At 36.0% G+C, this 15,611-nt stretch overlaps 1 protein-coding gene across 2 annotated transcripts in view; it reads left to right on the forward strand.

Annotated features, from left to right (window-relative positions):
- The window catches only part of BAIAP2 (BAR/IMD domain containing adaptor protein 2), a 196,009-nt gene that overhangs the window by 50,534 nt on the left and 129,864 nt on the right, over positions 1-15,611 (forward strand). For both annotated transcript variants that reach the window (XM_070740211.1, XM_070740210.1), the window contains exons 2-3: positions 2,891-2,966; positions 10,504-10,590. In XM_070740211.1, the coding sequence (XP_070596312.1) occupies positions 2,891-2,966; positions 10,504-10,590 (163 nt within the window). The remainder of the gene's footprint in view (positions 1-2,890; positions 2,967-10,503; positions 10,591-15,611) is intronic.

Consider the following 15,611-nt stretch of genomic DNA (forward strand, 5'->3'; position numbering starts at 1 on the left):
CATGCTTCGACAACTCGGTTACTGAAGTCATATTTTTTACAGTCACATTTTTTATTGTCCCCACCCTGGACCTCACTCTGTATCAACTTAATCTTACCAGGGTTCAGCCAAAGCTTATTGTCCCCACCCTGGACCTCATCTGTATCAACTTAATCTTACCAGGGTTCAGCCAAAGCTTATTGTCCCCATCCTGGACCTCACTCTGTATCAACATTGATTAGGAGCTGCCTGAGAGAAAGGAGCCAAATCGGTGCAAGATTTTGTCACCCAGCCCCCAAAAGATATAATCGCATCTTTATCACTCACAGCTATTCCTCAAAAATACTATTGACTTCCCCAAAAAGTCAATGCTACTGAAATCTCCTGAGAGATCAAGGAAAGCAATGATAGATGCACTGTCTCCATTCTGCACTTGCCAGAGATCTTTGACAAGAGCATCCAATGCTGTTTCTGTCTCATAATCAGACCTAAATTCTGACTGGAAAGGGCTGAGATGATTCCTTGTTTCCATTCATTTCTTATAGAATAGTATAAAATTTTATTGGCCAAGTGTGATTGGACACACAAGGAATTTATCTTGGTGCATATGCTCTCAGTGTATATAAAGACAAGATTAATTCATCAAGAATCATAAAGTACAACATTTAATGATAGTCCGGGTACATATAAGCATTCAAATCATATTAGGAACTAGTCAATATAAATTCTAAGGATACAAACCACAAAGTTACAATCATACAGTGATTTGTGGGAGGAGATGTGTGATGGGAATGATGAGAAGATTAATAGTAGTGAAGACTTAGGAAAGAGTTTGACAGTGTTGAGGGAAATATTTGTTTAGCAGAGTGATGGCATTCAGGAAAAACTGTTCTTGTGTCTTATTTATTTTATTTTACTATGGTTGCATGCTGGCCTTAAATACATTATATATATTTACTGTGATTATGATATGAAACTATTCATGCTGATAGTTTATAATTTATATTTTTATTTGTTTTAATATCTACAGTATTCTTTCTATGCATCCATGTCATATATTTTTTCTTCCACTTTAATTTTGACATAACACAATTTTATATTTTAAAATGTCAGCTTTGGTAGTTAATTTTTTAGAAGAATACAAAAGTCTGGGAAACCCTTGCAAAGCAATTGGGAAAGCTTTCAAGCAAAAGAGTGTTTCTGATTTGCCTTGCAAGAACATCTATTTGAGCCAATTGCCTTCATTCAGGTTGTTTGTAGCTGTGATAAACTAGAGGTTACTTCTCAATAAAATAACCTTCTTTTAGAAAGATCTTTAATTCTTGTAAACTGTTATTTTATAGCAACCGGAGGAATTAAATATTTCACCATTGTTTCCTTTTTAGTTTTTTTATTCTCTCTCTGGAATGGTATATAAATGTTTAGCTCTATAGTTCTATTGATGGCTGATTTGTTTGAATGCCAAGCAACCAGAAATTCCTTAGCATTTTTGGCATTTAGCTAAGCTAGGATGCTCACACTTTCCCGGTTGAAATGGTGATTGAGTCTGTCCATGTATTGTCATTTTTAAGAATTTTCATTGTGTCTTTTTGACTGCTAGTTGGTGTTCAAGGATGCAATCTGCTAGTTTTCTACATAGTGGATATCATAACTATATCATTACACTATGTGTTGTAGATGACTCCTGCTTTTCTGTCTTGATTTATTTTCTTCTTCTTTTGGTTTATTTAAGAAGTTTTGAAGGACTTTGGTTAGTCTGTGTGCTACAGCGATGCTATGTGGTTGTAATGGTCTGTTGGTTGTTTCTGATAGGTTTAGAATGTATGGCAGTATTGCCCTTTTCATAGCTTGGGTTGGTCATGCTGTGGTGAATCGAGTGGTTAAGCACCTTTTGATAAAACCACATGGGTATCCATCCATTTTGTTGGAAGATGTTGGATAGAAAATCTGTTTCCTTTTTTTCAAAATCTGTGTCTGTTCTGGGTTGCTTCAATTTGCTTGTAATTGTTTGAATAATGTTCTTATACAGATCCTCTGGTTGGAAGTTGGGTTGTTACTTTGGTAATGGAGCACTTGGTTAGCAGTTCATACAGACCCTACAATCCTGAAAAGCCAGGTCTTTGTAGTTTTCCAGAAGGACATCAAAGTGGGGCTCATTTGTGGGATTGCTAGTCCTATGAGATCTGCCTTGGTTGGCATGTTCCATCTCCCTTCAACGGAACAATGCATTTTTGAAAGAATATGCAGTGAGACTTCTCTGTTATTGCTTCATTTCCTAAGAACATTGCTTTAGAAAGACATCAAAAGCTTGGTTTTTCAAAGAGCTAGTAGGGGCCAAGGTGTTTTATGATCCCCATGGAGTGATGACAGATGAGAGATGGTTGAAACAGTGTTTATGTACTTCCCCATTTAATGTTTACACTTTTCACACTCTGAGTGTGTTTTTATTGGTTTTTTAATATAAACTGCCTATGTCCAAGTTGGTGGCTATACAAGACAAATAAATAAATCACCTATCAAACTCTTATGTTTAACTGGGGCTTGAAGTATAACGTTTAAAAAGCTGAGAAAAATATCTTGGTAAAAATATACCAAATCAATTAACTTATTTAGCCATGTAGTAGTTACATATTTCATCGTATACTGTATATCTCATAGCTGATTGTTCTTCAAACTTGTTTCGGTTTTATATTTTTCATTTCTAGCAAACTGAATAGTCATTCAAGAAAGTTGTAGGGCCTGAAATTCATATTGCATGTAGCTATTTAGTTAAATCGTAGAATACGTTATTAGAATGCATTATTATCTTTAAAAATATCAACCAATAAATCAGACTAGAGCTATAGAAGGATTAGAAAAACACAAATGGCCTTCACATTTAGATTGCTAAATGTCTTTTGCCTTCTTACAGACCATCATGGAACAATTTAATCCCAACCTCCGGAACTTCATATCCATGGGAAAGAACTACGAAAAGGCCTTGGCAGGTAAGAGAAATAATACTGTATTACTTTGTCATGGCTGTAACATGACAACTGAAGAAATGGCACCTCTTTTTTTTAACCTTTGGTGATGGCAAAGGTGGGGAAAACTAGTAGTATCTGTGGAAAGTGTTGAAAGCATCGTTCTTAGTGCTAAAGAGTCTTTCAGCTATCCCCGGTAAGCTACAAAGCAGTTCTTTGAATTAAGTTACAAGGATAGTATTCTTTATGACATATGAGGCATGAAAGTTTTCTTAAGGAAGATTTCTTAGAATGCTATAATACAGATCTTCTTTACAGTTATGAGCCAGTAACAGGCTGCTGGTTTACCAATAGGATAACCTATTCTGTATTCTTAGGACTTTCGTTTTCTCAGTCTCCGGGGTGTCAAAACTCAATTTTATTGAGGGCCACATCAGGGCTGTGATTGACCTTGGGGGCCGGGCGGACATGGCTGACTGGCTGGCCGTGGCCAGCTTGACGCTGCTACCCAAACTCTGGCATATTTCCTCTTTGTATTGGGTAGTCTAGTCCGAAGCCAAGCTGGCCTGATGTTTCCTCTTCACATTGGGTAGTCTGGGCCAAGGCAATGTGTGTAGACCAGACCAAAGCAACATGGCCCAGTCCTTTACATTTTCCAGGATGGCCCCGTGGGCCAGATCTAGCCACATCACAGGCCGGATCCGACCACTTCATTTTTCGGATCCGGACTGTGGGCCTTGAGTTTGACATGTTTACCCTATGTCATCTTCTCTTTCTGTACTTTCTTAAAATACTGTAGGTTTTTAAAAATAACAATTGCACACTGTACTGTTGTATTTGCCAGTATACGGTCTTAGTTTTAAGCTGAATTGGTAGCGATATGTAAAAGTTTTGAATTGAAATGTTTTTGAAATTGAAATGCCTTACATCAAGTTTAGAATAATTGTTTTGAATGCAAGAGGCCCCCTTTCAAGTTCAAAATGGGTATTTCAATCATTTTTTAAAGTGTTTAATGTTCAGTGACACATAAGACACTGGAGGTAAAATCAGGCAAAACTGGTTTCATGTTGTCAACTTTAGCCAGCATGTCTTTTGCAACTTTATCCTCAGCAGTGGGATTAATGAATAGTTTACTTAAATTTTACGACTTCAGGACACAGGTAGTCCTCACTTAATGCTGAGTTGCTTAATGACTGTTTGGAGTTACTTTGGAAAGGGTGTTTTATGGACTGTAAAGTTCTGCTGACTATTGTAAAATGTGACCCTGGTCTCCCATGGTTACATGACTGTTTGCAACTGACTCATATTTATGACTGGTTGCAGCTTTCTGTGGTCACGTTAATGTAATTTGTGATGCTTTTTGCCAGTTTTCAGCAAAAATAAAACACCCAGCAAAAAACACCAATTGGATATGCTGAATTAATGAAACAATGAATGTGGTGACTTATTTTAGAACTATTGCAAAAGCAACTGTATAATCAGATCAGGTCGCCCTAATTTATGGCCACGGTTCCAGACCCAATTATGATCATAAATCGAGGACTACCTGTATTTCACATTGGCCTTTGTAACACATCTAATCATGATAGGTTTCTTAGGCAAAATTAGCTGTATCCAAAGTTGTAGAGGAAAACAAGGTTCAAGTTGGTGAAAGGATGCACAAACTGTTAAACAAAAAGAGAGAGTAACTGGCTGTGGGAGGAAAGTGTCCCAGCCCTAGCACAGGTGAAAACATGAGAAAGAGATCAAAATACTCAAAATAACCACGGTATAATGTAGATGCAGTAACCACATACTGAATATTATAAAGGACAAAATAGTATTTAATTAGTAATTGGGTGTGTTTCCTGAAAAAAATCTTCTTAAATGATTTCAAAAATCCTTTAGTTGTTCAATGACTTATCCAGCTTGGTTGAAATGCAACATTGGCTAGCATCCTTGGAATTTTGCTTGCTGGTTTTTATTTAAATAAAATTTGTCCCATCAAGTCTGTGTTGACTCTTAGCAAACCCATAGATCTCCTATAGGATTATGTATCCCTGATTTGGCCATTCAGGTCTTTCAAAAATGCACCTACCACCACTGTAACCGTAGCTGGCATCCAGCTACCTTGTGATTGGTTATCTTCTTTTTCCTTCCATCTTTGCCAGAGTTAGATTTTTTTTCAAGGGAGCTGAGTTTTTTTCATAATAAGTCCAGAATTCGAGCTTCGTCCTTTGTTCTATGATTAATGTGTTTGTTTTCTTGCTGTCCATGGTATTCTCAAGATTATTCCTCAACACACAAAGTTCAAAAGTGTCAATACTCTTTCTACCCTTTTTCTTTAGAGTCCAAGTTTTTGCTTCCATAGTGCCACAAGAAAATAATTGCCTGCACAATTGTGATCTATGTGCACATCACAGTATCAGTATATCTTTTCTAAAGCCTTAATTGCTACCCTACCAGGTGCTAGTCTATGGCTTATTTCTTGACTGCTGCTTCCTTTATTGTTGAAAAAACTATCTACTAAAAGGCTAAAAAGTGGGCACTATTAGTGTCAGTTCTATGGTTGGTTGCAATACGTGGTATTGTTAGCTTGGACTTCTGTGTGTTTTATATGCCATTTTTCATTGTGATATTTGGCTTTCATTACGAGAGCTTGCAGATTATTTGCATTTTCAGATATGGTATTAATGTCATCAGCATAGTGTTAGATTATTGATGTTTCTTTCATCTATTTTAAAACCACTCTCCTCTTATTCTAATCCAGCTATATACAGCATAGAGGCTGAATAAATAAAAAGATATTGTATAGTTTTGTCCCACTGCTTCGCTAATCTGGAGCCAGCAGAATCAGACCAGTGTGAATACTGGATCTTCTGATTTGGAGAATTCTGTTAAAAACAGCTGCACGAGCCAGCTACTTAGCATACCTTTGAACTGTTGTGGCTACTTAAGGTGCTGATACGTGCTAAAAGTCTGCATTGTCTAAGATGCAGACAGAGCTGGGTTTTCTCATAGAAACATAGGAGACTGACGGCAGAAAAGGACTCATGGTCCATCTAGTCTGCCCTTATACTATTTCCTGGATTTTATCTTAGGATGGATATATGTTTATCCCAGGCATGTTTAAATTCAGTTACTGTGGATTTACCAACCACGTCTGCTGGAAGTTTGTTTCAAGGATCTACTACTCTTTCAGTAAAATAATATTTTCTCATGTTGCTTTTGATCTTTCCCCCAACTAACTTCAGATTGTGTCCCCTTGTTCTTGTGTTCACTTTCCTATTAAAAACACTTCCCTCCTGAACCTTATTTAACCCTTTAACATATTTAAATGTTTTGGTCATGTCCCCCCCATAGTAAGAGAAGGTCCCTATGCGTTCAAGAGCTGAACTTTTCTATTCCATGTACTGTATTCAGAGACTGGATTGCAGTCTTCGAAAGAAGCTGAACTATTGAAGCTTTAATTTAAATTACATTTTGCCAGAAAGAAAATTTGCATAAGAAGATGTTATCCTATCATTAAAATGCATGAAATTATGCAGCCATCTTTTGGTGACATTTTGACATATAATGTTTTTCTAGCTCATCCAAATAAAAGAGAATATTTGTAGTTCAGGGTTGAAGAGAAGGATCTTCGCTATTGTCTGAGCTTAGTTGCTTTCTTACAGATATTTCATTACTTGAACTAGACAACACCATCATTGTATCAGCACTGATGATGTCACCTAGTTTGGGCAATGAAACATCTGCAAGAAAGACACCAAGCTCAAGGAATCATAATGATTCATATACACAAGGATATCTAATAGACAATTTTACAAGAATAATACAGTATACGCTTTCCACAGAAAGCGTATATATGGATCAGCATAAGTAGTCCTTGACTTATGACCAGTTCAATGACTATCTGAAGTTACAACACCCCCAGAAAAGGGGTTTCATGGCCCATAAAACACCTCTGGCCATCATAAAACATTGTACCACTGCCCATAGTCTCACAGCTGAATTTTGGGCTCTTGGTACCTGGTTTGCATTTACTACCAGTTGCAGTGTTCTGCGGTCACATGGCCACAATTTGTGATTTATTTTTTGGAAATTTCTGGTTAAAAAAGAAACACATGCCCATTGGGGAGAATGGATTTCTTAAATAATTGCATTAGTTCAACATATAACTGCGTGATTTGTTTAATAACTGCTGTAAAAATAGTAAAATTAATAATAATAATTCAGCCACACGAGGACCTTGACTTATGGCTGAAATTCCAGTCTTAATCAGTGTTCCCTCTAACTTTTTTTTTGGGGGGGCGGAAAAGTATAGTGTCTGAGCGGCAGTCCCTTCGGGAGTGGGCGGCACAGAAATATTAAATAAACAAACAAACAAACAAACAAACAAACAAACAAATAAAAAACCCACCCTGTTTTGCCTCAGAGAATTTCAAAATAAAATACTGTGCTGTGTGTCTATAACAGTGAGCTCATAATAGGGCAACTCTATCAATATCAAAATGCCACTTAAATAGTTGAGCTAGTTTCAAACTAGATTTTGATTTTCTTTCTCTCTTCCTTACTCCCATTCTTTTTCTTTCTCTTTTCCTTCCTCTCTTTTTTCTATCTGTTTCTCTCTCTTCCTCTCTCTCTCCTTCCCTCTCACTCTTTCCCTCTCGGCTTCTGGGCAGGTTTGAAAAACTCTGAGTTGATGATAATTTTTAAGTGAGCGATTGCTCACTGCTCAGCTTAGAGGGAACTATGGTCTTAATTGTGGTCATATGTCGTGGATTATCCATATAAACAGTGTAAGTATAAACAATAAATGGATATGGATGGGAATCTGTGCCTCCCCAAGATGTTACTAAATTGAATTTTCCAGCGTCCCTCGCTGTTGGTCATAGACCCTTCACCTTTGAAACACATTCTATGTATGTATTTGTGAAATATGGATGTTTGTGAATGCTTTACAGTTGAGTAGCCTATGATATGAGAGGGAATTTGTGTACTTGCACATACAAGACATCTGTGATCAAAATCAGCAGAAGTAAAAATTATAGCATGATTTATGACAATGAAACTAATTTAAAATCCAGCATTGCAATACAACTCCTTTGAATTCTGACATGGAAAACATTTATTAAACGAGGTTAAAATGAATATTTATGACCGCTCTGTGTATTTATTCATGATAAACCAGTTACTTTGCAATTTAGTTTTTTCAGAGCGATTTTAAAAAAATTGCTTTATTTATCCCTTACATATTTGCTTTTAGACAAAATGTAATCTACACCATTATCCTTTCCACAATTAAGTGCACATCCAAATATTGGTTAATGTACTTATTGCTGAATTTTGAGACTTGTTACTCTTCTAACAAATGCCATATGATTTATTATGAGGTCAAATTATGCTTTGGATTTTAAGATGGAATATAATAAAAGGCTGAAATTGTTATGGCCGTTTTAGTTATGGTAACTATTATGGAATAGGCAGGAGGTATAAATTAAATATAAGACAGACAATGAACTGTAATGTCTGGGAATTCTGTCTGTTGAAATCCCAACACTTCTGGAGACTACGTGGTAGTAGAAGAGCTAGACACGGAGGGAATTACAAGAAAAACACTCCTGGTTTGTCTATGAAATGTGGAAAGGTACAATTTTAAAGGGTTTGCATTTATTAAAGAGAAAGAATAAACATTTAGAGAACTACTGGACTTTGCCTTTAGTTTCACATAGTTTCGGACCAAATGATAACTGGAGGCCTTTAGGCAATGTGTATTAACTGCAGAGGCCAAGACACTTATTGGAGATAAGTGGGCTTTTAGAGCTCTTTTAAAAAAAAAGAAAAAAAGGAAACAGTAACTATGTTTTGAAAATAAAAGAGGAATCAATTAATACCCCGTATTATAGAAGAGTGATGTGACTACATTAAACTCATTTAATAAAATTGCATTTCAAAAATACTGCATAACTTCTTTGAAAGCCCAGGTCTGTATTTCTTCTAGCTCTAGTTGTAAGAGAAATATATTAAGATATCTGAATGAGAATTGATGCTTCCACTCTAGTTTCATCTGATTCTAGCTTTGATTTACACATTTCTGTCATAAATCTATAATAATAAATGGCAGTCTTTCACCCCCACCCCCCCTTTTCGTTTTCTGATCTGGGTTCTCTCAAAATGCAAGTATTTTAAATCGGTAGCATTTTCAAGAACAACATTAGAGACAAAACTGTTTTCACAAATTTTTGCAAGTTAGGTGGCAAATCCTATGCAATGTGTTCATGTGACTATGAGGAGGTATCTGCTTATCTGATTAAAATGATGCGTGTGCAGTTAGGGCCAATAAAGAATTCTATTCTATTCTATTCTATTCGATTCTAAATTTCAACAAGCCCTCTTAAATCTATGAGCTGCATTTTGAAAGCCCAGGCTAGTTAGTTTCTTAATAATATGCCATACATTAAATAGTAAATAGATCTTGATAATATTATCTTGAGCCTTCTTAAGGACATGTATGATTTATTGGGCTGTCTTGGAAAAATTAAATTTAGCCTGTACACATAGACTTTGGAAGAAATTTCAAATTCTTAGCAAATTTGAGGATGGCCTGATAGTTTATTAGATTTGTATGCCGCCCCTCTCCAAAGACTCGGGGTGGCTCACAACATAATGATAAAAGGTCCGACACATCTTTATATTTTGGCTCTTCCCAGCCTAGTTTCCATGCAGTATGGCATATGGGAAACTTTCACATATCTCCCATGTTAGGGAAAACTGATGGAGTACAGATAATCCTTGATTTATAACCATATGTTTAATGTCTGTTCGAACTTCGAAAGGCACTGAAAAAAGTTATTTATAAGCATTTTTCACACTGACGACCATAACATCATCCTCACAGTCACATGATCAAAATCCATACACTTGGCCACTGGCATGTGTTTATGACTGTTGCAATGTCCTAATGTTATGCTATTATCTTTTGTGAATTTCCAACAAGCAAAGTCAATGGGGAAGCCAGATTACTTTACAACCATGTTACTAACTGAACGCCTGCAGTGAGTCCCTTAACAGCTGTGGCAAGAAGGATTGTAAAATGGGACAAAACTCACTTAAAAACTGTCTTGTTTACCAACAGAAATTTTGGGCTCAGTCGTAGTTGTAAGTCAAGGACTACTAGTGATCATGTGGAATGGGACTGAAATTTTGCAGATGTTAGGATTTCCCTAATTTCCTGTATTATATTTATATTTATATGAGATGTTTTCTACAATCCTAACATCTAGGCGGTGAAAGCTTTTAAATGCTATAGTATGCTGGTAATTTTAAGGATGCCATTTTCATTTTTTGCTGAGATCAATTAGTGAAAATGGCTAATATTTTGCAAAATAAAATAGTATTAATAGTAATAGTTTTAATAATAATTGATTTGATTAATGTTATAAAGATAAATAGTTATACAGTAGCATTACTATTGTTAATGAAAATAATTGAACAGGTGCTATAAAAAAATTGTGATATTTTGAGAATGTAACTTAAAATAAATATGGTTTAATGTTTTAATTGTATACTTTTTATTATCTAGGTGTGACATATGCTGCGAAAGGATATTTTGATGCTCTGGTTAAAATGGGAGAATTGGCCAGTGAAAGTCAAGGATCTAAAGAATTAGGTAAGTCGACTATATGAATGATATTTGTGTAACTTACAGGCATTAAATGTATTTATTTATTGTTTTTATAAACAACTCAAGTTGGCGAGCATATTTAATATTCCTTCCACCTATTTCTGAACAACATCAACACTGTGCAGTGGATTGGGCTGAGTGACTGTCCTAAAATCACCCAACTGAATTTCAAGACTAAGGCGAGTCAAGTACTCACTGTGTCCTTCTTTCTGGCCTGGTGCCTTAAGAAATTTAAATTTAAAGTTCATTTAAATCACAATGCATACAGTACCTTATTCAGAACGTCATCTGCAGTGCCAGCTGCTACAGTCAGTATTTAAGAGAAATAAAACTCAGAGTCCTTTTTAAGGTTCAAAAGTGAATTTATCAAAAATCAGAACTGAAAGCAATCAAGGTTAAAGCAAAGACTGGAGAAAAAGGCGCGATACATGTGTATATCAAACCCCTTTTCAACCCCCCTTTTGGAGAAAGGCCAATCCCAATTGTCCATGACTATCAGGTGGATGCATCTTCACCCCACTTCACATTTATGGAATGTAACTTCTAAGTCTCCTCCAGGTCATCTGACTTCAAGGAAAATGAAACTTATCTCACTTTACAGGGCCTTCTGTTCTCTCCCTCCCTCTCAATCCCCAAGACTCCTCCCCATTACATTGGCAACCAAGTGTAGAGATATGCAGAAACATAGCAAAGGTTGACATGTAGTCACTAGGAGTAAAAAAAATAATCCAAATGTACAAAAAGTGCTACCACCAACTGCCCAAAAACTGATTGGTGCATGGTGTGGTGGAATATAGTCTGCATTTCCTGGATAGAGGAAATGCATTTTAGAAGAATAAGAGACGGCGAAGTTTTAGATAGCTTGATTGGAAGAAAGAAGGTCAATTCAGCTCCTCCCTAGAAGTATTATTTGTTTGTTTGTTTGTTTATTGTATTACTATACCTTTAATGATGTAAGAATTTTGCTTTAGTTTGGCAATGTACAAATATATACCAATGTAGTGATAAAAAATTTATAAAAATATTCAATAAATTATAGAAAACAAATATAAAACCATAGAGTCAAATATTCCCGAATTACAAAGTATTCATTACATGCAATTACTTCTACCCACTACTGTTTCAGTAAGTATAGTGGAGCAAACAACTGCTTTCAAATTGCATATTTAAAAAGCCATGGTTTTAAAAACTTTCTGAATATTAAAATTGGGAGCAGGAGGAAAGATTTTACTTTGTTTAATAGTGTCATAAGGAGCCAGACTTTAATTCCTATACAACTTTCAAGGTGATTACCAGCATTGAGAACTGCATTTGGACACAAATTGGCAATCAGTGCAGACCTTTTAATATTTGTGTTTTTATGACACTATCAGGCATTCCAGTCAATATAGGGACTGTTCCCTATTTTACATAGAGTAGTTGCAGTTGCTGGATTACCTAAGTGATGAGAACACAATGACTGTAGCTAGTGTTATCTTCTCCCAGCCTTCATGTGTTGTAGGTTCTTACATTGTGCAAAATACAAGGGAAGCCATTTTTGTCTTCATGCACTTTATAAATGCAATAAATAATACAGTTTTTAAAAAAGGTGCAATGACTCAGCATTTGGACAAATTGAATTCGATAGTTGGAAATTGACAGCCCAGGTTCAAGACCCAAGTGCCAAACAATAGGGTGAGCTCCCATTAGTTGCCACAGCTCCTGCCCACCTAGCAGTTTAAAAGCATGAAAATGTGAGTAGATTAATAGGTACCATTTTGTTAGGTGTTCTGTGCACCTTTGGCATATACCTGTGCAGGCCACGTAATTACGGAAGCATCCTTGGACAATGCTGATCCCTCAGCGAAGAAATAGAAATGAGCATCACACTCTAAAGTTGGACATGATTGGAGGGAAGCACCTTTACTTTTATTTTAACATAACCATAAAGCTATAATCAAGAGAAGAAAATATTGTTAATGACTTGTACTTTGCAAGAAATTCATAATATCATTGGATAGAAGATAAATGGCAAATAAATTTTATAAACAAAACAAACAAATATATTTTCTAGTTATTGTTGTGTAAGTAGGCACCAGAAGTCATGTTTGCCAACAGACATGACTAAATACCATCAGTTATACCAAACACACCCTGTTCTCTGCTAATAGATATCCTACATCAACTGTTCCAGGTAGATGTTAAAGAGGAATGGAGAGTAGACAACCTTAAGGCAATCCATGAAGTAGAGACCTCTGAGCTGATCTCTCATCTCCCCCCACCAAATACCAAACAGAACTAACTCATTGGGCAGGAGGAAAATCACTGTAGCCCACAATTCCAGTCCCATAAAGTTGGTCCATCAAGATAGCATGGATCCATTGAGTGATCAAGGAAGACCAAAAGGGTTGTACTCTCAGTCTCTCTAAAGTTCATCTTCAAATGTGATCAACACAGCTTCAATACTGTATGGTAGCCAAAATCTTTCTGTTAGTCCCAGATCCAGTTAATCCCATTCCTTTGGAGTCATCTGAAGTTACAGCACCATCACTTCCTCTATAGCCTTTTCTAGAAAGGGAAGTGGGAGAGTTGTCCAAAATCATCAAGAGTAGCCAGGTTGAGGCAAGGCTTTGTGAATAGTGGGCACACTACAGCTTCTTTTAGAAGTATCCTGGGCCTATAAAGCTTAGAACTAAGACGCCTTAAACAAGATCTAAGTATTGCCCACAAGATCATATGCTGCAACATCCTGCCTGTTCAACCACAACAACACAAGAGCTCACAACAGATTTAAACTTAATATTAACCACTCCAAACTTGACTGTAAAAAATATGACTTCAGTAACTGAGTTATCGAAGCGTGGAACTCATTACCGGACTCCATAGTGTCATCCCCAAACGCCCAACACTTTACCCTTAGATTATCTACAGTTGACCTATCCAGATTCCTAAGAGGTCAGTAAGGGGCAAGTACAAGTGCACTAGAGTGCCTTCCATCCCCTGTCCTATTGCTCTCCTATATCTCATATATCTTTCTTCTATTCCTATATCTCTTCTTCTATTCTTTCATTGATGTGTTCTATTACTATATCTTCTTTTCTATTCTTTCTTAGATATATTTTACTATGAGTATCTCCTCTATAACCTTCATCATGTATTTTACTATGTGTATATAGATATATACCCACTAAAACCCTCATTGTGTATTGGATAAAATAAATAAATAAAAATAAATAAATATTTTGAGAGGTGTAAATTGCTGCTCAATCCTAACCTCTTAGCATCTGTGAGAGATAAGGCCGTAGAGTCCTTGACTAATCATCAGAAATAGGAATCTGGCTGAGAGGTAGCAGAGGTGGCACTACAGAGACCTTTACCCATTTCCACAAGACTCACAATCTCACATTGTCACAGATTACTTCACAAGACCCAGTCATTTCCATTTGAACCATCCAGCTAGAGTCCAGCTCTGCTTGATTTTATCCGCTAAAAACCACAACATAACCTTGAATTACACTTTGGGAAGTAAAAAGCAGATCTAAGGCAGTGTAACTCTATTCAACTCAGCAGTGTAAGTGATCTTAATAGCAGTTGCATGTAATGTGGGTGTATTTCAAATTGGGGTAAATCATTCTGCTGCCTGTGTCCCAGCCTTTTAGTGCATCTATTTGCTGTTTTCACTACCCCAGCATGGTGTTAGTAATTGTTCTGGTAGATGGTAAACAAAGCACTAAAGAGCAGTTGATACAAGGGTTGATGCTGCTTTAATTTGTGAACTGCCAAAAACAATATTGGTTTAACACCCAAAGAAGGCAATGTTTTTTTTAAGGGAGCAGCTTATTTTAGAAGAATTTGGCTGAACTTAAAATTTAAAAATATTACCTTGGGCAAAGAGTTAAGAGGAATAACTGGGTAGTTCTTCATTGTGAATGAGTGAGTTATAGATTTTCCTCATTTTTATATAGCCATAGAACATTTGAAGAAGACCAGGGAAGAGATTTTGAAGAATTTAAACATTTAATCAGCTATATAATTTGCCACAAATGCATTATCTTAGGCAAAGGGTTGAAAGACAGACTTTCCCCCCCACTTTGCATGAGTGAATGAGGCTTCTTTCTCATCGTTGTATATAGTTGTAGAACATTTGACAAAGGCTGGAGAAGAGCTTAATAAGATGTTTCTATGTGTTCTAGATGAGAGTAATCTCTGTGCATGGTCCCTACCTTTATGAGATTGACAAGAACAGTTGGCACATCTTGAATGATAGTAAAGACAATGTAGATATAGGAGAGCTTTAATATATTTCAGATAAACTATCCTCTAGGAAGAAAATTGTATTTGTTTAATTACATTAATTTAAAACTACTCAAACTGGGCTCAAACTGCCCAAGGAGCTTCTGATATAGTTCTACAGAGGAATTATTGATAATTATTATTGATAACCATTTGTAGGGGCACTAATTGAGGTCTTCAAGTTAAACTTTAGAATTCAACATATGAAAGTTTCCTTTTCCAGCAGGAGCTTTGTATTCACCTCCTCCCCAATTCAAGTTCTCCAGAATCCAAACCATTTTAAATTTCTTCAAGATGAATTCTTTCCAAGGCACAATAAATAATTAATTTCAACTACTATGCCAAGCAACATACAGCATTAAAATATATTTTGAGATAGTTATCCAAATGATTTTGATTCTGATTTGCTAGCTAGCTGATCATAAACTGTGATTTGCCAGTTGGAACATTATTTTGGATTGATATGGTGTCTGTATTCCATTCCAATTATTTCATAAATATCTTTTTGTGCTTGAAACTTCACAGTAGCAGATGGTGCTTCTTCAATTAAGCCTTAGTTCACTAGGTTTCATAGCAGCGAATGGTTAACAAAAGAAATGCCAACTCTATTCAAAATAACAACAACAATGCAGTAATACACCATAATCAGAATTTTAATGTAATTTAATGCAAAATCTCTGGCAAATCATAAAGCAGATGTAAGATGAATGCTCTATCCTAGGACTGCCAATATA

The sequence above is a fragment of the Erythrolamprus reginae genome, chromosome 2, assembly GCF_031021105.1.
Source record: "Erythrolamprus reginae isolate rEryReg1 chromosome 2, rEryReg1.hap1, whole genome shotgun sequence".
Classification (NCBI taxonomy): domain Eukaryota; kingdom Metazoa; phylum Chordata; class Lepidosauria; order Squamata; family Dipsadidae; genus Erythrolamprus; species Erythrolamprus reginae.